This window comes from Canis lupus, chromosome 15 (assembly GCF_003254725.2).
Source record: "Canis lupus dingo isolate Sandy chromosome 15, ASM325472v2, whole genome shotgun sequence".
Taxonomy (NCBI): domain Eukaryota; kingdom Metazoa; phylum Chordata; class Mammalia; order Carnivora; family Canidae; genus Canis; species Canis lupus.
In genome coordinates, this window is record NC_064257.1 from 2,291,024 (window position 1) to 2,314,342 (window position 23,319).

Here is a 23,319-nt window from a genome sequence, read left to right on the forward strand (position 1 = left end):
TCATCCATCTGGGCCTGGTGATTTCAGCTTCCCCAATGGGAAGGGCCGCCCCAGCAGCTCTCCAAGCCGCCAGTCCTGAGGAGCTTCTAGTCTGAGGAGAGGGTCTTTTACATTTCATTTGCATGGTGCTCATTTGCATGGAAAGTCTACCTCCCAAACTCCTCTATCAGTGAATAATAACAGCAAGGAGGAGTCAGGGTAGACCAAAGGGAAGCTGCCAATAGCTCATTAGCCACAGAAAGGGCGCTGGAGGTCAGGGAAGGGGACAGCCTGCACCTGTGGCCCTGACGCCCCCCCCTCCTCTAGCGGAGGAAGACAGAACCGTACAAGCATCAGAGCCAAAGGCTTGAATTCAGCTCTGACCCTGACCTCTGCCAGGCTCAAGAATTCAGCCTTGTCTGGGGGACCTTGAGCAAGTGAGCTGTCCCTCTCTGGGACTCAGTTTCTTCGTCTGTCTAATGGGGCCAGGGATCCCTGGTGCAGCAGGCTGGAGGCAGGGGTCTGGCCCAGGTGAACCTCGCGCTGAGGGGTTGCAGAAAGGCTTGGGTTCACTTCGGGACACGGAGAAGGCTGACTCCAGGCGGGACGCCTCGGGAGAGGGAGGGGCTGCCAAGAGGGGAGGGGCTCCCGGGAGAGGCGGGGCTCCCGGGAGGGGAGGGGCTCCCAGAGGGGAGGGTTCCCGGGAGGGGAGGGCTCCTGAGAGGGGTGGGGCTCCCGGAGGGGAGGGTTCCCGGGAGGGGAGGGGCTCCCGGGGGGGGGAAGGGCTCCCGGGGGGAGGGGCTCCCGGGAGGGGAGGGCTCCTGAGAGGGGTGGGGCTCCCGGGAGGGGAGGGGCTCCTGGGAGGGGAGGGGCTCCCGGGCTGGGAGGGCTCCCGGGAGGAGGACGCCAGGGGACCCCTCCCTCCGCACGGCGCCCTACGCGCCCCCCCTGCCGGGGCCCCTTCCTCTGCGGCCGGCGCACCGCTCGGCGCTCGGGGGTCCGCAGGGCCGGCCCCGCCCCCTCGGCGCGGGGCGGGGCTTACTGGAAGGGGCGGGGCCTGGTGGGCGGGGGCGGGGCGCCGGGGGCGGGGCCTCGCCGACACCCGGCACCGCGCGCAGGAGGGGCGGGGGCGGCGCTGCGGCTCCGGTTACCTCCTTGCGGCCTCCCCCGCCCCGCCGGCTTCTTTTTCCGTTTCCAAATTAACAATTGAAAACGCGGCGGCCTGAAAGGCGAGCAGCGGGCCAAGCGGAAAGTGTGAAGGTGCCGCCGCGTCCCCGAGGCCGGGGGCGGAGAGGGGGGCGCGACACCCCGACTGCCCCGGGCTCGCCCCCCACCCAGCTGGGCTGCGGGCACCGAGCGCCCCAGGGCACCGAGGTGCCGGGGCCCCTGCAGCCCCCCGCGTGCTGCCCCGGCCCAGTGTCGCAGGACCCGGTGCCCGGGCTCCGCGCCGTGCCGGTCCCCGAGGGCGCTGGCGGAGGGGGGCACCGGGGCTGGGTTACTGCTCGAGGCTGAGTGCCCAGGAGGGCAGGTGCCAGGCAGCACCCTCAGCGCACCGGCCTTGAGGGCTCCCAGAGTCAGCTAGGTGTGCCTGTGGCCTCAAGCAAGTCGTTTCACCTTCCTGAGACTCAGTTTCCTCGTCTGCAACATGGGGAGGGAAGGCAGAGCTGGTTGTGAGGAATAAATGAAAGTGGCGGGAGGCGGGCCCACAGCGAACACTGCAGACAGCGACGATTCTCCGGTGTTGATAATGATATTGAGTCCTTGGCATCCTCTCACCGCCCTGTCCACCAGTGGGGAATGCTGGAATCCCCTGGGCTTTTCCTCCCCTCATTCCTTCGGGGCCTCCCCAAAGCCCCACCTAACAGATAAACTGAGGCCAGGAAGGCCCTCATGAGGGGCTCCAAGCCATTTGCGAGTGCAAAGAACCACCGCCTGAGGCCAGACCTGCCCCTCAGGTCTGGACTCCTCTTACAGAGATGAATGGTCCCTGGGGTCAGGGCCCTGGGTACTGGGCCCTCCTCGTCAGTGTTCTCAGACCCCGGTGCAGATACTAGGGCAGCTGGGACAAATGAGTGGGTAATGGGAAGTCCCCTCTCCCAGGCATGCAGGAGCATGGACCAGTGAGCCAGAGGGGGGACACCAGGGGGAGCTACAGTTTCTGATCCCCCAGTCCCCCCCCCCCAATGTAAGCTCCATGAAGGCAGAGACTTGATCCTGTTCTCCACTCCCTCCCACACCTGGAACAGGGCTTCATGCACTGCAGGGCATCAATATTTGTTGAGCGCACAAGTGAATGAACGGGCAGGTCAGCTCTTATACAGCTGTGGCCTCTCACTCGCCACCGCCGTGAGGTGGTCTTCCTTAGGGAGGTGGGTTTGCGGTGAGGCACCCCTCTCCCCAGTGTGGAGACACGGGGCCATAGAATGGGGGCGGGGAGACAGAAAGCAGGAGGAGAAGACGGAGGAAGAGATGCCCGAGCGCAGATGGAGATCGGCTCCTTCTTCCTGGCTTCCCACTTCCCACTCCTGTCCATCCGGGGACTGACCCCCTTCCCCCTCCCTCCAGCCACCTCTTCACTGACTGCCAGGATTCTAGCTCCGTCCCCACCCCAACCCTGGTCCATGTACCTGTGGCTGAGTGCTCCGTCCCCATTTCCAGTCCTTTGATGACCCCTTACCGTGTACCATCTAAAATCCAAGCTCCTCAGCCCAGAGCTTGAGGCTGTAAACACGCTAGCAACAGCTGCACCCCACCGCTCCATACCCGGTGCATTCCTACCTTGGTGACTTTGGTGCTCTCTCCCCTCCTTCGGATGTACCCCTTCCTCCCCAAGCACCCCTGATCTGCTTCGGGAAGCGGTGCTCCCACAGCCCCCCGGGATCCCTGGCCCCGTCTGGGACTCCCAACCCCCGACTCCCTCGTGCTGAGGCTGCTCCTGCCTCAGTCCACGCCTCCATCCCCACCCCCACCCCCTCATTAGGATCCATCCACCAAGGGCAAGGCTAGTTGTGACTCCCCCACATCCCCCAGGCTGGCCGATTAGACGTTCAAACAAGTATCTGGAAAGGAACAGGGGGGCCCAGGTCACCGGGGCCTTAGCATCCAAGTCAGGACTTTCCAGCTTTCCTGCGAAGCCTGAGAGCCTTGGGTGAGGGTGTCTCCGGGTGGCTGCAGAGATGGGTAGGTGGGGTGAGGGCAAACGCAAGCCCACCCCAAACACGGGCAGGGCTTGGGAAAGAGTACAAATGGGGACCCACAGACTATTAGTCTAAATATTTAAAAGTTTAACTCAAACTAAAAAGCTGTTAGAGAAAATGTGTTCTACTCTTCCTGACACATATACCTTCCTAACAGTCTGGAAGGCCAGGTCTGATTTTAAAATCTTGGACTCCTTGGAGCTCTGAGCTGGAATCTGGAAGGGAGAGGTTGCTACCCTCCCATCCCCAGCCCATGGCGTGCCCCCTTATCTTCCCACACTGGGCTCAGCCCTGGCCAGGAGGGGTCTGGGGTACACTCCTGGGGCTGCCCTCGTCTGCTCTTCCAGGCTCCATCTACACTAGTGGCAACCAGCTGCCCTTGGTCCTAGAAGTGCTCCTATACTTTGGCTCCCCAGATGATGAACCAGCCAAGAGGCCTGTACGAGCCCTGGAAGCAGGCACAGGGATCCGGGGGCCAGGAACTGCAGGCTTACCTGGAATGTGTTCTAGAATAAGCAGGGCTGTGTACAGGCTCTGAGTTGGTGGTATGCAGAGCCATACAGGCTGAGTGGGCAGGATTCTTCGGGGCCCCTACCCCTGAATCCACCCAGAGCGATGCTGCTTTGATATGTTTTACATATTGTGCTCCTGTGTCATGTTTCATCTAAGAACTAGATCTACTGCTGAAAACAGTTTGCAAAGCACCGATCTAGCCCCTTCCCTCCTACTGAACACGTAGCTAAGGCTATGGGGTTAGCATAGCAGTTTAGAGCAAATCCAAGGCTCCTGACTCCCGCCCAGGCCTTGGCCTCCAAGAGCACATTTCTGATCTGCGAGACCCAGTGCCTTCAATGGATAAGCTGTTGGGAGGGGATGAGGGCCCAGTCCCTGGTGCGGTTTGAGCAGGCCTGCTGCTGAGGCCCCCTCCCTTGACAGGGGTCTGACCCTCAACTCAGGTTGCCCAGCTCAGGAGTGGACTGAAAGGCCAGACCAGGCCTGAGAAGGAGAGAGGGAGTCCTGGTATAAATAACCGTGGGGGGCCTGGATGTTTGGGACCGTCTCCTGGGCTACGGCTGTGTTTACTGCCCAGAGAGGGGGGGCATAGCCCACACATTTGCCTCCCTGACTTGTAGCCAAATTTCTCCAGAAAGGGGTGGCCCAGGATTAGCCCGAAACACTCCAGCTCTGCACCTCCATCAGGTCCCCCCCAACTTTGCCCAACGTGGGCCCTAAACCCCCCTGATATTGCCCCGCCCTTTCAGCCCCAAATGCTGCACAACACGGAGTCCCCATTAGCCCCAAGTGCCCCAGCATTTGCTCCCGCAAGTCTCAACCCTGTTCAAATGGTGGGAGAGTGAGGAGCATGAGTATGGCCGAGGAAGGCCCCAAGCAGAGGAGCTGGGTAGGTGCCAGGGATCTGAGCTGGGGCCACTGGGCAGGGGTGGGGGGGGTGGGCAGAGACAAACCTCTCCCACGGCCCTGGCCAACACCGAGGAAGGCTGCGGCCCCTGGATTAAGAGAGTGCAAATCCCTCTCCCCAGCCCAGTGCCCGTCCCATGCCTGTCATGCGCAGGGCATTAGATGGCCAGACCCCAGCATGGGCGGGGCAGGCGGTCACGGTCACGCTGCGGCCAGCGCCCCTCCCCAGAAAAAACCCTCAGTGCAGGAGGGCAAGTGGGTCCCCTTCCGCAGGGGGCAGCAGCTGCAGTCTGCTCAAGCATGGAGGCACACGGTTCCAGCCTGCAGCCCCTGCCTAATACACACACACACACACACACACACACATATGCACACACAAACACACTCTGCCTAACTGACTGGTGGGTCTTGCCTGAGTCACTGAGTGGTATTCACTGAGAGCAGAGGCTGTGCCCATCAGGGGTCTCAGGTGCCTAGACATCTGGGCTCCAGGCCCATGATGGCCACCTCCCAGCTGAATGACCTTGGGCAAGTCACTTCTTTCTGAGCCTCAGCGTAAAATAGCATAACGATATCTACCTCCAGGGTTGTTTCCGAGAGCTCAGGGGGCTGCAGTGAGCAAACACTAATGAAGCCCCACAATGGACCATCCTTCCCAGGACAAGGTGGTACTTTGGATCCCGTGGCCAAGGCTCAGGGAACGTTGTGATGGGGCCTGCCCAAGGCCACCCAGAGAGGACCTGAGCTCAGTTTTTCAGTTATTTATTGGGCTTGGGGACAACTGAAACTCTTGAGCTAGGCTGGGCTCCAATCTGGGCTCCACCACTGACCTAAGTTTAGTCCATGCCCTGTTCTGAGCCCCATCAGTAGAATGAAGGGAGAGGGTGAGACCAGCAATTTCCACACTCTGTTGAGCTGCAAGACAGGGAGGGGACAGGGGACACGGAGGCGGGCCGAGCCACCTGGGCTCTGCCCTGTTCTCCAGGACATGCACAGTGAGCCAAACCCCTGGGTGCTCTCACGAGCCTGTTCCAAGACCATTGCTCTGGGGACGGCCACAGAGCCTAAGCCCTCATCCCCAGACCCCCTGCAGACAGCCTCAGGGCCTGCACCCACCCCCTCTTCTTCCAAGGGCCCCTTGGGCTCAGCCACACACACACCCTCCCCTAGGCCACCCTTTGCATAAGCCGCTCTGCTTTCCCTACAGGCAAAGTCCCAGGGCTTCAGGCCAGGTCCGCCAGGCCTGGGCAGGGCTGGTGGGCAGCTCCAGAGGAGCTGCTCAGGGGGCCGGGCCATGCGGGGAAGGCCGAGGGGACAGGAGACCAAGTGGACAGCATCCTGTGGCTTCCCCCCCTTACCATCCTCCCTGTGAGGTCCAGAAAAGTGTTTCTAAAATACCAATCTGCCCAGGACATTCCTGTCTTCAGGTCCTTCTCGAACTGTTTCCTCCAAGAAATCACTGCTCCTCAGCCTGGCACCATTGGCTCATGCCCCGGCCTCCTCTCTGCATGCCTCCTGTCCCTGCCAGACTCCCGCCGCCCTGGCCTCCTGGGTTCAGCTTCACCTGTGGCCTTTGCTCATGCTAGTCCGCCTGTCCAGAATGCTGTTCCACGCTCCTCTTTGCTCAGGTGACTCCTACTCCTGCTCATGTCACAGGCCTCAACTTAAATCTTCTCCTCTGGGAAGCCTTCCTAGCCCTGTGCGCTGTGGGGCCAGGTTTGGGACTCTGTGCGGCCCAGACCATTGCCAGCTCCTGGCCCATGTCCCCAGGGGCCCAGGGAGGGTCTGCTGCACTGCTCTGCCCCCAACACCTGGGACAGTGGCTGGCCCCAAGGGACCAAATGAGAGCACGAGTGCCCAGCACAGAACTGGGGTGGCGGATGAGACCCCCAACTTTAAGGCCCCACTGGTCCCCGTACGGGCTGCAGACCCGTGAGGGCCAGCTGGGCACAATATGGTGGGTAAGGACACAGCCCCCGGAACTGGGCTCCTGCCTGGACTCCGGGCAAGTCTCTCCACCTGTCTGTGCCTCAGCATCCCTGGCTGGGAAATGGGCATAACAACAGCACCCACCTCATCAGGCTGCTGAGAGGAAAGATCGAGAGGAGCCACAGTGAGTTCTCAGAGCAGTGTCCGGCGCCAGGTCAGCGCTCCCTCTTATTATCAAGAGCCCTGGTGGGAGAGGGAGACTGAGGCAGAGAGGGATGTTGACTGCTGGAGGCCACCCAGCAGGAAGGTGGCCTTCCCACCCCACATCCCCCATGAGTGTCCCCTCGGCGCCTCCCTCCCCACTACACGCACACTGCCCACAGCCCCGAAGACCTGCTCCCACCAGAGTCCTTGCACGCTCAGCCCTCAACTGCTGCCCACCTGGGCACTCGGCACCTGTGAGCTGTGTGACAAAGTCACATGCTTAGCTTTTCCGCATCAGCGTCCTCTCCGATGTGACGGGGTAATAAGAGCAGCCCCCTCCTAGGGCTCTTGGAAGGATTAAATGAAGTAGCATATGGAGAACATGTGGCACAGTCCCTGGTACGGATTAGACTAGACGTTATCCATGTACGACAAAGTCTCGAAGCCTGGCTCCCACTTAGTGCACTGTGGTCACCGTGTCGCCAGGCCCGGCCCAGGGCCCTGGACAGGAGGATGCGCCGTCAGGTCCAGGGGCTCTTACGTGGCCTGCACACCAGCCCCTTGCTGTGCAGCATCCCCTCTTCAGGGCTCAGACCAGAGAGGGACCTGCTGGCTCCTGCTCCAGTGCTCCTTTCACTGAGGGGTGAGGCCTGACTCCGGCTGACCCCGTCCCCGGCACCGCCAGGCCAGTCTTGGCTAGAGCCCTGGGCTGGTGCTCGCTGCTCTCCCGCCAGGCCCAGGAGGAACAGACAGTGAGACTGAGCGCGCCTCCATCCCCCCAATGCTTCCACCCCCACCGGACTCCTGTGGCCGCTCCAGCTCAGGAGGGAGGAGGCAGGAAGGCGCCCGGACGCAAGGATTTCACGCACCGGTAAAATTCCCAAAAAATACTTGGGGACTGGTTGTCAACTTTTTATTTTGCCAAGTAAGGACATTTGAAAAAAAATTCCCAGCCCCGTCATTTCATAAAAGAAAGGACATAATCTCAGACTAAAAGTCCTTTAAATGGAATAAATTTAGCTTTATGAAAAAGTCACCACATTGTCATTTCCCTCGATTTTGCCTTAGGCCACCGAGAACCGCATGGGTCTGCTGACGTATCTGAGAACCACTCCGAGCTTGGGAGTCACACAGACACGGGTTCAAATCCCGCCTCCAGCACGGACAAGCTGTGTATGCCGGTGCACGCTATTTGCCCTCTCTGAGCCCCACTTTCCTATCTGCAAAATGGGAACAATAGTACTGTTTGCAAAGTACTACTAGCTCCTGGGAAGAAATCAGGCAAGCGCCGGCTCCCAGCAGGGGTGCCTCCCCGTCCTGTCACTGCCTAGGCTCCCCCTTGTCCGCAGGGCAAAGCCCAGCTTCACAGCTTGCTGATCCAGGACAGGGCAGACGGAGGAAGAAAGTTCCACCCCAAAGCCTGGGCTCTCACTGTTGCCTCCAAGTGGAGCGCGCTCAGGATCCAGATCACAAGAGCTTCCAGCTTGGTGCCTGCACACTGAGCACCTGGGGTCCCTCCTCCAGTTTCTTGCTAGTTGGCAAAACCCTTTGCATCCCTGTAACCGGCCTCAACGCCCCCCTCATTCCCTGCCTCAGCAAACGCTTCCAAATTACCGACCACATGCCAGGCACTGTGCTCAAGCCCCACCTCCCAGACCTCACAACCCAAGGCAGAAGCACAGGGGCCCCCCATTGAGCCTGGGGTGAGGGTGGGCGAGGAGTGATTGCAAGAAGACGGGGTGCTCCAGCTGAGAAGGAGGGATGGATAGGAGTTTGCTAGAAGGACGAGGGAGGGAGTTTAGGGCCGAGGAAAAGCAGAGAGAGCGGTAGACAGCACATCTGGGGGACACTACCAAGTTGCTTCTTAGGTGAAGGACAAAGGATGCTTGAGGGACGGGGTTCCTGGCTTGGGCAGGAGCATAGGGGAGTCACTGTCAGGGGGGCTGGGGGAGCCTGGGTGGGAGGGAGAGGCTGACCTCGAGCCCCACCCCCCCGGGATGAGGAGGCCAGGTGTCCACGGGCAGCTCCCTAGGAAGCTGGGGATGAGACCACAGAGGGGCAGGCTGTCATCCCGGAGGGGACCCCCGTGTCACAGGAGTGCGTGAGCCCACCCCACCCCAATAGCTCTGTACAGTGAGGAGGACCCAGGACAGGGCCCCGAGGAACCCCAACATTCAACAGGTAGAGAGAGAGAGAAGAGCCAGGGAGGCAGACTGAGGACCCTCAAGGGAAGGCCCAAGGGGCTCAGGCCCTCGGGGGCAGCGCGGCAGCGTTCCCGGGACCCGCGTTCGGGGTTTGAATCCTACCTCTACAACGTATTGGCCTCCGGTCCCCCCAGGCTGCACCTGCCTCCCTCTGCCGGCCACGGGGCACACCTTGTCCCCCTCTCCGTCTCTCCCACCAGACAGACTGCCAGCGATGCCCAGAACTTGGAAAATCAGACAAGGGAGTGAACTCAGGGCTGGGACGCCAAGGGAGGCATTCCTGGGTCCTGGCGGCCCAGCGCAGCCCCCATCATCTGCTGAGGGGCCCCGCGTGTGCTGTGTCCCTGGGGAAGCCAGGTCCTTTGTCCTGCCTCAGTTTCTCCATGCGTGCCAAGAAGCCCCAGTTCTGCTTGAGCTCCGAGGCCAGTCGGGCTCTGATGCTCTGCGGCAGGACGGATGGAGAAAGGGTGAGGGCATTACGGCCTATTTTGGCCCCAGGGGAGGAAATCCCATGGGGGTGCCGGGGCCCTGTTATGCCCAGCGACTGGTCCCTCTGGAAGAGGGTGGCAGACGGGCCAAGGAGGGCAGGAGCAGAGGCGCCCGAGATTGTGCTGACACAGCCGCTCCTCTCCCCTTCTTTGCTCCCTGCCCCCTCCCCTCCCCAGGGACAGCCGAGCCCAGCAAAAAATAAACCCAAAGACAGTGACCTGGGGAGGCCTGAGGCTCCCAGGGAGGAGTGGCAGGGAAGGAAGGGTGGCAGAGAGGCAGCCTGTGACCACCCCCCACCTCCAAAAAACCTCCAAAGCCAAAGGGTGCCTGGTCTGACCCCTCTTCCCCACTCCCCAGAGCTCCCTCAAAGGGAACAGGTCCCATCTACTCCCTATCCTCACACTGTGAACCAGGGGTGCCCCCTGCTTGACAGGGGTCATTAGCAGAGTAAACCCTGCCCAGCCCAGCTCGACGTGGTCCCCAAGTTTTGGGAAGAGTACCCCAGGGGATTGCACTCTACCTCCTGCTTACTGGGCAGTCCTTCCTGCTGTCTGACCCCCATCCCTTGTGCTGCAGGGGGAACGATGCTCCATTGATCTCCAGCAGGCTTTCCCCCTCGCCCACCTGCTTGGCCCTGATGTGTGAGGAGTCTCAGGAGAACGTGCACCCCACCCCCAGATTTCCCTGCGGACTGGGGAGGGCCCCTAGGCCAGAGACCCGCACCCCCCACCGCTCCCCAATCTCCGGGAAGGAAGCAAGAAGAGAGGAATCGCTGAGTTCCCTGCTCTCCCGGCCTCCCTCCCTGAGGCGCTGCCCGCTGCCCACGGATTCCCAGCCCAATTAGTCTGCAGCCTGGGGCTGCCCCTCCCGTTCCTCCCTCACCTCCCCCCCCAGGTGCCCACCCGCAGGGCACACAGATCCTGCCCTGAGGACAGACTTGCCCGGAAAGCCCGGAACCCTGGGGGCACTTTCTGGGGGGCCCAGAGGTCTGAGCAGCCCCCATCTCCCCAGCCCCTCAGAGCCCCAGCTGAGGGGGGGGGCAGGGGGCCTCCTGGGTGCCCTTCTGAGTGCTCCCCGTCCTCGGAGGGGCCCAGGGAGAAGGTGCTGGAGACTCCCCCATCCCCCGCCCTGCAAAACTCCAGAGTAGCCCTGTGCCCAGCAGCCTTGAAGGGCCCACTAACCTCTTTAGCCCCATTTAACAGAGGGGCAGAGTGAGGCTCGGGGCCTGGGGGACAGGTCGGGACCTTCCCAGCAAGCGCTGAGAGCTCTGAATGTCCTTTGGGATTCCCTCTCCCCATTCCCCAGGATGACAGGCTCAGCAGAGCGGGGTGTCGCCCTCCTCTCCCAGGGGAGCACCCTGGACACATTCACACCCACCCACAGACCTCTCTGCCAGGGTCTGGGAGAGGAGGCAGGAGAGGCCCACGGCCGGGCAGGCTCAGTGGCCTCCTACTGGGGCCGAGTCCCAGGCGGGGCGCAGGACTGATCTGTCTCCCTGTGCCCCCCCAGGCCCAGTACAGAGTGACCAAGGGACCTGGGCTGGGGTCCTGGGGCCACCATTCACTAGCTGGGTGACCCTGCACAAGTGGGTGGCATCCCCTCACCTTCCTCAACTGTGAACTGAGGATCAGCAGTGCCTGCCAGTGGTAAGGGCCACGGGGCTCAGGTGAGGGACCCCCAAGGAAGGACCCTGCGGAGAGCTCCTGCCCCGCCCCCAGGCAGTCACACTGGGGGCACTGTCGGGTCTGTCAGGTCGGACCCCCCATAGAGGAGAACAGCGCAAGCGACGGTGACACGAGGACCGGGTGCCAGCACCCAGAGCCGGTGCTTGCCCCCACTCGGCGCGACTGTGCCAGCTTTCAGATGACAACATGGAAGCACAGAGAGGTTAAGTAACTTGCTCAAGGACACATAACTCCACAACCAGAAGTGAACCCAAATCTGTCACTCTCTGCTCTTAACCCTCTGTGGGGCAACCTCTGGAGAGACGGCAAGTCCCCCCTGGCTTGCTGTGCCCCAGGCCCACAGCTCCCACTCTTGGGACGTTGGAGGGGGGCTGCCCCCTGCACTCCCTGCTGGGACTCCCCAGCCCACAGGAGGGCCAGCCCTGTGCAAAGACCCCCACGGTATGGGTCCAGGGAGGAAGGGCGCTGAGCTGGGGAGGAAGGGTGCTGAGCCGGGGAAGAAGGGCGCTGAGCTGCTCCAGGTCTGCGCAAGCTCCCTGTGCGGCCTCCTCTGGGGCAGGGGCAGGGCCTCGGCCCCTCCGTGGAGCCTTCCTTTCTCCGGTTCCCCAGGAGGCTTCAGCTCCCCAACTGGCTCAGAGAACCTTAAATTAATCACCCACTCAAAGTGCTGCCATCAGCCCAAGAATAATCACTTCTTGAAACACTTCTGGCCCCAAGGTTCGGAGAACCTGGGCTCCCGCAGCAATGGGACTATCGTCAGACACCGGGTGGGCTTCCTCCACGGAGGCAATGACCGGAGCACGGAGTCGGGGTGGGGCAGCGACGGGAGATCTAACCTGCTGCTGTAACCCCAAAGGAGAACTCGGGCAGGAGGGCGCACGGGGGCCGGAGGGCCAGGAGAGGCCTAGAAGGGGTGGGCGCCTGGCGGGACGGTCTCTCCATTCACCCCCTCCTCGCAAAGACCAAACAAACGAATGAGAACTGAAAAAGACAGCAGCGCGAAAAATCTGGGTCACACTCCCAAGACTTTTGCCATCATAAGGCCAAGTTCTCGGGGCATCAGCCTTCACCATCAGCGGGGGCCAGAACAGTGTTACCCAAAGTCCTGATCCGGGAGGCAGAGGCCTGGGTTCCCCGCACTGCTGCACCACCCATCTGCCAGGTGTGACCCCGGACAGGTATCATCTGCCTCCTTCCGTGCCTCAGTGTACCCAGCAGCACCCCACAGGGTAAGCAAAGGCCAGGCAAATTCTGGAGGCCAGCCACCCCGCTCCCACGCGGCCCTGGGGCTGCCCACCCAGGTGGACGCACAGGTCAACGTAGACCTTGGGGCAGCCTGCTGGTGTGGACGGGTGAAGGCAAGAAACTCAGGGAATGGGGTCAACTCCCTTCCGTCCTGGGGGTTCAGGCAGGGGGAAGCTGCAGGCCCAGGTGTGTGTCTGTGACGTCAGAGAAAAGCAAGAGCTGGGGGCGGCTCTGCATTAGCTTTGCTGCCGCTGGATGCCTGCTGCAGGCGCGCCTGTGACACCCGAGGCCGTGTGCGTCAAAGTTGTAGCGAGCGGGTGCACGAGACAGACAGCCAAGCGTGCAGCGGGGACGTGTGGGTGTGCAAAGCCGCGTACGGCAGAAGCGTGACCGCCTCGGGTGAGGCTGGGCAGCTTCCGGCCAATCTCACACACGCTCATCCCTGGGTGCCGGGTGCTGGGTGCTGGGTGCCAGGTGCCGGGGGACAGAGAAACCAATGGCACGGGAGCGCCGCTCCTGGGGTGCTGGCTGAAGCCAAGACGCAGGAGAGAGACAGCGCTGAGTCAGACCTCGCCCTGAGGAGGCCCCTCCAACACCTCTCCTGAGCCTCAGTCTACCCATCTAGCAAGTGAGGAGGATAAGAGCACCTGCCTCTCGAGGTGGTTTACGGAGCACGGTGCCGGGGCACAACTGATGCTCCGCGGGCCATCAGAAATTTCCATCCAGACTGCAAGAGGCCACCCAGGCCGCTGGGAGCAGGGGCGGGGGGGGGGGGGTGCGGGGGGGGGTGGCCCTAGATAGGGAGTCAGGAGTCTTGGGGTCTGCTTCCGCATCTGCTTCTGATTCACTGTGTGACTTCGGTCCCCAAAGCCTCAGTTTTCTTATAAGCAAAATGGGCTGTCAAGATGTGAGGACCCATCTAGCGGGGTCGCCTGAGGGCTCTGGGCCCCCTTGGCTGGGCTTATTTCCAACCCAGGCAGTGATCTTTCTCAGATGCTCAGGGTGGGAGCTCGGGACACTCCAGGCTTAGGAGTCTGAGGGCCCCAGGACTGCCGCCACCTCCTCCCCTCCCCATTCCCACAGCTTCTGACCCCAGGGACAAGGCTGAGGAGGATGTTTACAGAGTGTAAACCTTCACATAGAGAAAGTGCTGGGCAGCTGGGGGCTGGGAGCAGCCACAGTCTCCCAGCGGCGCAGGGAAATGGGGGGTGATGGGGCCTCGCCCTGTATGGGCCCCTTGCAGCCCTCTGACTTCAAAAGGGAGGCAGGGGTGGCCTTTGAGAGGGTGCAGTGAGGAGGTGAGCACCCTCACCCCCCACGACCCTGAAAGCGGGATGGCCAGCGGTGTGGTGTTTCTCACAATTCAGAGAGCAGGGCCTGTAAAGGGGTGCGGGCTTAATCAAAGACTGGGACGCCGGGGAGGGATTGGGGTTTGGTGACGACAGGGCCAGGGGCCTAGAGAACTGGGGGAGGGGCCTGCCGTCCCTCATTCTGGACCTCGGTAAGGAGAAATCAGGAGTCAGTGGCTCCCACTTTCCAGAGGCCACAGCTGTGCTGGGCGGGAGGAGGGGGGACGGAACCGGGGTCGCGTGCCAGGCTGTGTCCCACACCTCGGTGCCAGAAAAGGGGCAGGTTCTGTGGGGCCCTCAGTGGCAGGTGTGAGGGCGGTCAGCTCTCCCCAGTTCCCTCCTTCCAGAGCCCTTCTTTCCCAGGTTTTTTCACTGGGCCCCTCCTGCGAGGGTCCGAGACTTTGGGAAGGGGGTGTTAGCTGACGGTGCGCATGGGGGACCCCTGCACTTGAACCGCCTCTGCGCGCCCTCGTGGAGCCAGAAAGGATCTGGCCAAAAGTGCAGCCCGACGGCCAGAAGTCCAACAGCAGGAAGCACTTCCTGGCAAGAGCAGCCAAGACCCTACAGTGAGTGACTGAGAAACCCCACATTTGGAGCGCCTTGAGAACAGCAGAGGCCTCCCGTCTGGCCCCCTCCGCCAGCCCCGGGAATAACCCCCATCTTTCACACTCGGACAGGCCCTTGCAGCAAACCAAACTCTTTCCCACCTATTACCTCATCCAAGAGGGAGGCCCACAGGGTTGGGGTTTCCGCCCACTCTGACGGCATAGACACCTAAAAGTTCAGAGAGGCCGGGAGATCAAGCCAAGATCACACAGCACCCGAGGCGTGGGGCTCCCGACCCCTCACTCAGTTTGATCTCTAACATAGACCATCAAGTCCCTGAGGTCCCCAACCGTCTGGACGTTTTGCACCACATTTCCTCCCCAAGAGCTCCGGAGACGCCTCATTCCTGGGCTCCCGGGGACAAGTGGACAGAGCGAGCATGCCCCCGGCCAGGGCATTCCTGGCATCCGGAAAGGGCAGGATGTGGGGCAAAGGTGCCAGCAGATTTAGCTCCTGGAGAGGAAGGAGAGGCCCTTCCAGAGGAGGTGAAGACAGTGGCTGTCCAGGCCTCATGAGGCGGGTCCTTCACCTCCAATGACTCCCACGGGGCCTGACAGGCCAGGCCTCAGGACGAAAGACCCCTGCCTCAGAGGCCTACTGGCTTCCAGGGGACAGTCATCTCCCGAGAGGAGCCCACGGACGACACAGCCGCTCTCTGGAGGGTCTCAGCCTCCTTGGGCACCCCAGGCTGCATGTGGGCAACGCGGCCACTTAATTAGCAGTCCTCTGCTGCTCTCACCTGACCCCGCCGTCCCTTGTGCTGTCATCACTCCGACAGTCCTCTCTGCAGCCACAAGTACGCATCCCGGACCCTCCCGATGGGCACAGGGGCTTGGGCCTCTCCTAACAGCTGACCCCGACGCTGAGTCTGACCCCATGTCCTGACAAACTCAACTCTGCCCCGACCTAGCCCGGCTGGAGTCTCTGCACAAAGTCAAGGCTGCCACCCGGAGCATACGGGCTGAGAGAGTTCCCTTCCTCCGCCTCCCCTGTGGCCCCGGGGGGCCCGGAGGGCCGCTCTTTGGCCAGCATTTTCCTCCCCTTTGCCTCTGGAATTCTGTGGGCCCAGTTAGGATGGGGCAGAGGCAGGCAGGAAGACACAGCAAAGACAGGCAGACACAGACAAGCAGAAGAGTGAGACGGTCCGACGGACAGGCAGATGGACAGCCCGACAGACAGGCACACATGAGGGATGCCTGTCCCACAGAGGGACGGAGACAGACAAGCAGAAGGACTGCTGGACAGTTAGGTGGAGAGACCAACAGACAGGCCGACTCGCACACAGGTGGAAACCCTGGCAGAAGGACAGCCGGGCAAGGCAGAAAAACTGACAGGTGGACGGGCAAGGGGTCCACCCAGGAGACCCCTGGACCACAGGGCCCCGAGGGCGGCGAGAAAGGGATTAAGGTCGGTCCATTTTCCAGGGACCGGAGGTCTTTCTCGGGCACCTCTGGGCGTCCCAGCGCCAGGCCCAGCCCTTCAACTGATATCCGCGGGGCCTCTCATGTTCCCGGCCGGGCCAGGCCGTCCCCCAAGACCAGGCTCTAGGCTGCCAAAATTCACTCTTTACATCCAAGAGGGGTCAGTGTTTTTGAAAGTTGTAGGAGCGGGGCGAGGGGGAGGAGGGGGCCGGCGGCGTCAGTGTTTCCAAACCAACTCCTCTCCTCTTTCTTTTTCCCCAGGGTGCCCGGAGCCAGGCCTGGCGCAGCAGCCAGCGGCCCAGCCTCCGGGCGGCAGGGCGGCCCCGCGGGTGGCGGGTGCAGGGGTGGCTGGGTGAAGACAGTCCTACAGCACACACGGGTGTCGGGGCTCAGGCGGCTCACCGCGACCCCGGGACCGCCACGGTGGGGGGCCCACCCCGGACCCGGATGGGGGCCGACCCTGTAGAGCTCCCGGGGGAGCCCAGGTGGGAGCCCGCTGCCCCGACAAAGTTGGGGAGACCGCAACAGAAAGTGTGCGGGGGGGGGGGGCCAATGGGTCCCCTTTGTGTGTGAGGCGCAGGAGACGGAGGCAGGGAAGAGAAAAGGGGACCCCACTGTGGTGGCTCCGGACTGCAGAGGGGAGGGGGTACCAAGAGGCTGGATGCGGTGGGGGGGCACCTGCCACAGAGGAGCTGGGGCGGAGGGTGGGGTGCAAACAGCCGAGGTGGGGAGGTCAGAGGCGAGGTCAAGCAGGGGTCAGGCCCCGGGCACCGGGGTTAAGGTCAGGCTGGGGGATCGGAAACCGGGCTCAGGCCCGGGGCTGGGGGTGCCGGGAGGGAGGAGGGTCGGCCGGCCGTGGGCATGGGGGGCCGGGGGCGGAGCCGGGGCGGGCCCCGGGGGCGCGGCCAGGGCCGCGGGGTCGCAAACTCACATGAAGACGTGGTAGACGAAGGCCCAGCCGCGGGGTCGCTCCAGCACGTTGTACACCCAGTTCTGCAGGCGGCGGTAGCGCTTGTGCGCGGCCGAGGAGCGCTGGCCGCAGGCGGAGCCCGAGCCCGAGCCCGGCCCAGGGAGGGGCGCGCCCGGCGGCAGGGGGCTGCCCAGGAGGCCCAGGCGGCGCGGGGAGCCGCCCCCGCCCGCCTCGCCCCGCTCGCTCTGCACGGCCGTGAGCGCCACCAGCTCGGCGCGGGGGGCGTCCCCGGGCGGGGGGGCCAGGCCGAGGCGGCGCGGGGGGGCCTCGGCCATGGGCGGCGCCGGGCGGGGGTGGGGCGGGGGGGCCCGGGGCGCGGCTGCGGTCCGGGGCGGGGGCGGGGGCGGGGGCGCGCGGGGCGCTCAGCGGCGCATGGCTCGGACCCGGGCCCGGCGGGGGCGGCCCGGGGCGGGCGCGGGCGGCGGGGGCTAGGGGCCGCGGCGGGGCGGCGCGGGGGCCGGGGGCGGGCGCGCGGAGCCTGGGGGCCGCCGGAGCCCGCGCTGACCGCCCGCTTCCCCGGCGACTGGGGCGGCTCTTTCCGACTCCAACTCTCTTATTACGCGCTCCATGCCGCTCGCCTTTCCACCTGCCTCAGGCGCGCCGCTCACATGTCATCCTCCCCCGCCCCGCCCCTCCCCCGCCGCCCCCGCCCGCCCCGCGGCCGCCTTCCCAAATCGGGAGGGAGCGGGCGGGCGCGGCGAGGCGGAGGGGGGCGCGCGGGGCCGGCGGCGGGGCTGGTCCCCCGGGCGCGCGGGCCGCCCAGTCGGTGCCGGGACCCGACCGCGTGGCGGCGGCGGCCCCCGGGGGCTGGCCGCGTGCAGGGGCGTGCGCGGCTGCGGGGGCGGCGGGCGGCGGGCGGGGGCGGGACGCGCGGCGCGGGGTGGGGAGCCGCGGCCGCGGCCGGGCCTCGGGGCCGTGGGGCTCAGGTGTGAGCGGCCGCCGAGGCGCGCGCCCCGAGTGTGCGGCCGTGGGTGCGCGGCGACGGGATGGCGGTGCGTGCAGGTGTGTGGCGTGGGCGCCGTGTGCGTAGGTGTGAAGGTGCGTGTGCGCCGTCCAGGCCCCGCTAGGCGGTGGTGGCGGTGGGAGGCACGAGGTGTGCCCCGTCGGGCGGTGTCCAGAGTGCGCCGGGCGCGCGTGTACCTGTGCGGGCGCCGCGTGTGGCTCGGTGAGCCGCTCCTACCTGGAAGGCCTGTGGCCAGGCGCCGCCCAGCCGTGTCACGGCGTGTCGCACGGTGGCCCCCGGGCGTGAGCGCTCTTCCTCCCACGCACCCCCACGTCCGAGCTTCCCCCCTCCACGCTGGGGGCGGAGCCCCCAGGGTGGCCACCCCACCCCGAAGAAGGGCGTCCCCGGAACCAGCGGCCTGCTCCCCGCCAGCCCAGGGGGACCGGCTCCCCCGCCTCCGGGGTCGGGGTGGGGTCGGGGTCGGGGTCGGGGCACGTGGTGCGCGGAGGTGAGCTCCGAACCCGCGCGGCGGGCTGCACAGCCGTCTCCCCAGGGGCCCCCGCCCGATCCCACCGCAGAACGGGAGACGCTTTCCCACGCACTGGCTCTGCAGCTGGAAAGTTCTGGGCGCCTGACCTCCTCTCGCCAGCAGTAGGGGGCAGCCCTCTCGTTCCCTTCGGCCCGCCGGCCCGCGCGCAGAGGCGCTCTGGGTTCCCCGATGCCCCCTCCCTCTTCCCCGGACGGCAGCTGGGGCCACACCGGCCGCTCGCTGCGCAGGCCCGGCCCCGGGGCCAAGGCTTCGGCAGCCGACTCTTCCCGTCCCTCCGGGCGACTCTCGGGGGACCGAGCCGAGCGGGGGGGCGGGGCGGGGGGCGGGAAGGCGAGCTCGATTCTCAGCTGTCAGCAAAGGAGGCATTGATCCGCCGGGCGCCCGTGGGGGAGGGGGGAGGGCGGGCGGCGGGGCGGGGGCTGCAGGGCCCCGGGGGCTCCCCGAGCTCAGCCAGGCAGCTGGCCCACACCCCTACCCCGACAGGGGCCCTCGTCCCTCGGCATAACAAGGGGTGCCTTCTGGGGTCTGACCTGAATCCTCCCTGCTGCTCCCGGCGCCAGCCCGGGGCCTCTGGGCAGGTTATGCCCGGACCTCACCGGTAGCTGGGGAAGGTTTCCGGGCCCCCGGGAGGTCGGGGCTGGGAGGCGGAACCTGCTGCAGATGCCGGACTGGGTTACCCCCTCCTCTCCCTGTGGGCAAAAGCCAGCAGCCCCTAGAGCTGGGGCACCGCCCTCCGGCCTCCATGGCTTCACCAGTCAGGCCTCCTGGAGGCTGGGACTAAGGCCTGGGGACTTGAAGGGTAGATGGAGGGATCCCTGGGTGGCGCAGCGGTTTGGCGCCTGCCTTTGGCCCAGGGCGCGATCCTGGAGACCCGGGATCGAATCCCACGTCGGGCTCCCGGTGCTTGGAGCCTGCTTCTCCCTCTGCCTGTGTCTCTGCCTCTCTCTCTCTCTGTGACTATCATAAACAAATAAAAATTAAAAAAAATAATAATGAAGGGTAGATGGAAAGAAAATCAATTGTAAGGGATTCGGGGGGGTCTTTTTGAGGCTCTTCAGTGGCAGAAACTCCACTTGAACGCAGGTTGCTCTTAGCATCACACAGAATACCTGAAGCTGGGTCTGTTCTTGGAAATCTGATCCTTAAGCTTAGCGTCACCTCTGGACCCCACACTTCTCTTCCCATTTGGGGGACTGAAAAAGTCTCTTCCTTTCTTGGTGAGGAGCCCTCACTGCCAGGAGAGGGCCCCTCGTCACCTCTCCCAGCTCCAGCTCCAGCTCACCCCCCTCACAGGCAGCAGGACGAGGAAGGAGACCATGGTTGCAGCTCGGGGTGGGGTGGGGGGATGGAAGTTAGATCTAAGGAAGGACTTTCAGAGGACACGGAGGCCGGTTTCTGCTGCAGGTGTGTGAGTGGAATGAGCAGAGGGACAGGCTCACTCCTTTTTAAAGCAGAAAGACAGGGAACTCTTCTGGAGAGGTGAGGGGAATGGAGACGGTGGTCCTAGAGGCCACAGGCAGTTTATTTGTGTGCACACGCGCACACACGCAGGGACCGGGGGAAGCAGAGGAGAAAGTCCGGTTCAGAGCAGACAGGTGGCCACTCCAAGGGTCACCCGGCGGCCTTCCTGCCCCCATCCGGATTCCCAGGACATGACTGGGAGGCTGGACTTGCCCCACTGCGGCCTTTAGTGACTAAGACACTTTTCTGAGCAAACAGCTGTCTCAGGCTCTGTCATTCCTCCTCCCTGCTGCAGGGGTGGGGGCTGTGGTTTCCCGCCCTCCTCCCTGGCACCCTCTCTCCCACCTGTTCCCTCTACCCCACCCTCCTGAGCTTCTTGCCCACCCCCAGGCCCTGAATCTCTCCCTGGTCACACTGCCAGGATGTCTCCACTCTGCTCAGACTCACTGGGCCACCTGGACAGGTGCCTTCCCCACTCTGGGCTTCCGATTCCCCATCTGCAGGAGAAAAAGGGGGCAGGGCTCCAGGATCTCCCATCATCCGTCACCGTGACCACCATCCATCAGTGGAGCAGGTATTGATTGAGAGGAAGGGGAGGGAGGGAGAGCTCCAGCTCGCAGGGCCCCCACTCTGTGCCAGGCCCTGCCCCACCCGGGACAGAGAGCAGCCATTAGCACGTGTGGAAGCTGAGGCCCAGAGAGGTACAGGGAATCACTGAAGGATACACAGCCTGGGGGTAACCCCGGAACTGTGTATGAGCTGTCCTCTCTGCTGGCTGGCACCTACCTACTGTGCAGGGGGGATGCTGGGATGGATGCTGTGGGCTGAGGGCAACTGGAGATGGCCAGTCCTGTCCTCTCCAACTGTCTCCTGCCAGCGGTGGGGACTCCCAGGCCTGCAAGTGGCTGGGACCTGGGTCCCGGGACCAGACTCAAGCCTGCCATTGACTGTAACAGCCACCAGTGTGACCTCAGGTCATCCAAAGGTGCAGATTCCTTTCTTGGAGCAGAAAGGGGGTTTTAAGTCAGGGGTCTTCAGACTTAATTATTAACAATGGCATCGGGAAGCAGCGCCCAACGTGTAAAAAATATTAACACAGGTGCTCTGCTTGAATTGGGGCCGGGAGGGGGGGTCAAGTTTCCACCCACCGGATCTCCTCCTCTTCCTTCTCCACATCCCAGAAGCCCTCTGGGTTTTCTTACAGCTCTCAGGGCTGCTAGAGGTCAGACAAGGGAAGAGTCTCCACTGGTGATGTCCCAAGAAGGGGACAGGGGTATGGAGGGCTCGAGGAGGTGCAGAGAAGTGCAGTCAGTAATGCCTGTGGCCCCCGGGGCTGAGGTCCAGGCTACATGCTAAGCCTTGGGCACGGTGCTTTATCTGCATTGTCTTATTTCAGCACCCCAACGACTCTGTGATGCTGCTTACACCCCCATTTTACAGACAAGAAGAGTGAGGCTCAGTGGTGAGACTCGCCTAATCTAGCTCTCCACCCCTGTGCTGTAGTGTGTGCGTCCGCGTGTCTGAGTGTATGTCTTTGTGTAGGTGGGGTGTAGGGAGGGGAGGAAGGTCAGCTTGGCAAGGGGGACTCCAGGGGCCTTGAATGCTAAGCTGGAGGGTCCAGTTTGGCCTGATAGGAAAGAGTCTGGCCAAGGCCTTAGCCCCGGGCATGCTACAGAGGCCGGGGCTCTGCTGGAGTGGGTGCAGGAGGGGTGGGCTCAGAGGGAGGCTGGCAGTGCCCGGGGCAGAGAGAGCACGGAACTATGAGTCATGGCTGGGCTTCCGGCTCTTCCTGGACTAGCTGGTGACCTTGGGCAAGTCATTCCTCTGCCTCACCTTCCCCGGCTATCAGGAAGACTGGATGCATGGAAAGGTCATGATCGTGCAGGGAGCTGTACACATGAAGCCTTCACCTTACTGCTCTTCGGGCAGGTGTGCGGGTGGACAGGGGAGCTGCTGTGAGAGGTCCCCAAGGCAGCTCTTCTCAATCTGGGGAGGCTTCCTAGGAGGAGGGGTTTGGAGTGCAGGTGCTCATGGGGTGATGGCATCAATGCCTGATTGACCTATTGACCTCTAGGGCTCCACTCCACTGTGAGCAGGAGCAGGAAGTGCAAGAGAAGCATCAGGCCTGCTAATTTTCCCAGTGAGGCCAGAGAGCATGAGGGGCCTAGGCCCACCCGGCAGGTGGGAGGTACCAGAGAGGCCTCTCTCCCCACAGATCGCCCAGTGCCACTGAGCTGTCCCCAGCCCACACCAAGCAGGCCTTCTGGACCAGTGAGCCACAGAAGCGGTGTCGCTGAGCTCAGCGAAAGTGAACCCCCATTGATCCTCAGGGTTGGAGGGGGGCCCACAAAGAGGAGACACCGGGAGAGAACGGGGTGTGGAATTGCAAGTCAAAACCATCCCTTCTCTTGCGGCTCCTCCTTTGCCTTCTCCTCCTTTGCCTTCGGGATTCTTTCTCCTTGACCCCCAACTCCAGGAAGACCATGTAGAAGGCACCACCGCTACTGCAGGTGCGCTGGTAGGCTCCGCGTTCTCAGGGAGTACATCTGGGGCAGTGGAGTTGGTCAGAAAATGAGGAGGAAGGACATTTCTGAGTTGCTGAGAGTGTAGTGGAAGAAAGCCTCCCCGCGCCATGCTCCCCTGCTGCAGGAAGCTTGGACGCAGAGAAGGAGGTGATGTTGGCAGGAGGGATTGCAGATTGAGTGGCACAGAAGGGGGTTCAGAGCAGCAGTAAGACTTGGTAAGGGGCATAGGGGTCCAGGGAGGAGAATGGAGGCTCAGAAGGGAGCAGGGAGGCTCAATGATGGGGGTGAGAGGCCCAGGGGGTGGGACTTCCAGGTCGAACATGATTGAAGTCATACTAAAGTCTCTCTTCCCTGAAATATTCGATATATACAAGATAAACACTGGATAACTTTTTAAAAATACATATCCAAACTCAGAAGCAAGATTGAGAACTCCCTCGGGGCCAGAAATGAGAGGGAATTCTGGTGGTGAGTAGGAGTGGAAGCTGTAACTCTGAGGAGGCATTCAGCAGGATGGAAGGTACAGTTGCAAACCCCAGCAGTGGCAGGGGCTACAGTAGGCTCCCTGCCTGATGCTCTGGGAAAGTGCTATCATAAGCACGGCTAAACTATCTCTGCCTGCGAGCCTCCTGGTCTCAGCTTTGGGTAGAAAAATCTCAGCCAAGACACTAATAAAAGAACTAGTTTGGGGCTGGTGCACATCCACAGATTTAACTGAGCTTCGGCAGATTTAACTGAGAAACCATCCCTTAGGGTGGCCTCTACACTGAAGGTACGGTCACAAAAATGTGCTGAAAATAACTCTCACAAGGATAAACCTCACAACATATAAGAAAAAATGTAAGTACAATATCGTGAGAGAGAGGCAACTCTCTCATGGGAGAATTCGTATTTAAAGACCTAGAGATAACAGAACAAAGGAAGTTTGATATGGTTAAAATCTTCAAAAAGATCAAGGAAGGCATAGCATCTATAAAACAAGAACAGAAAGATATGAAACCATGTAGCAGATATGAACAAAACTATCTAGAAATTCTAGAAAAGAAAACTAAAGTCACGTTAACAAAAAAAAAAAAAAATAGATGGGTTAGTAGAGTAAATGCGGCTGAAGAGAGAATTAGTGAATTAGGAACTAGAACTAGG

At 62.5% G+C, this 23,319-nt stretch overlaps 1 protein-coding gene across 5 annotated transcripts in view; it reads right to left on the bottom strand.

The window, feature by feature from the left end:
* KCNQ4 (potassium voltage-gated channel subfamily Q member 4) overlaps window positions 1–17,986 on the bottom strand; it is a 52,665-nt gene extending 34,679 nt beyond the window's left edge. For 2 of the 5 annotated variants that reach the window (XM_035698999.2, XM_025419748.3), the window contains exon 1: window positions 16,659–16,972. In XM_035698999.2, the coding sequence (XP_035554892.1) occupies window positions 16,659–16,972 (314 nt within the window). Of the gene's footprint in view, window positions 1–6,668; window positions 6,768–16,658; window positions 16,973–17,877 lie in introns of those variants that run through there. The other 3 variants (XM_035699002.2, XM_035699000.2, XM_035699003.2) reach the window with 3 other exon arrangements.
* Between the last annotated feature and the right edge of the window lie 5,333 nt (window positions 17,987–23,319).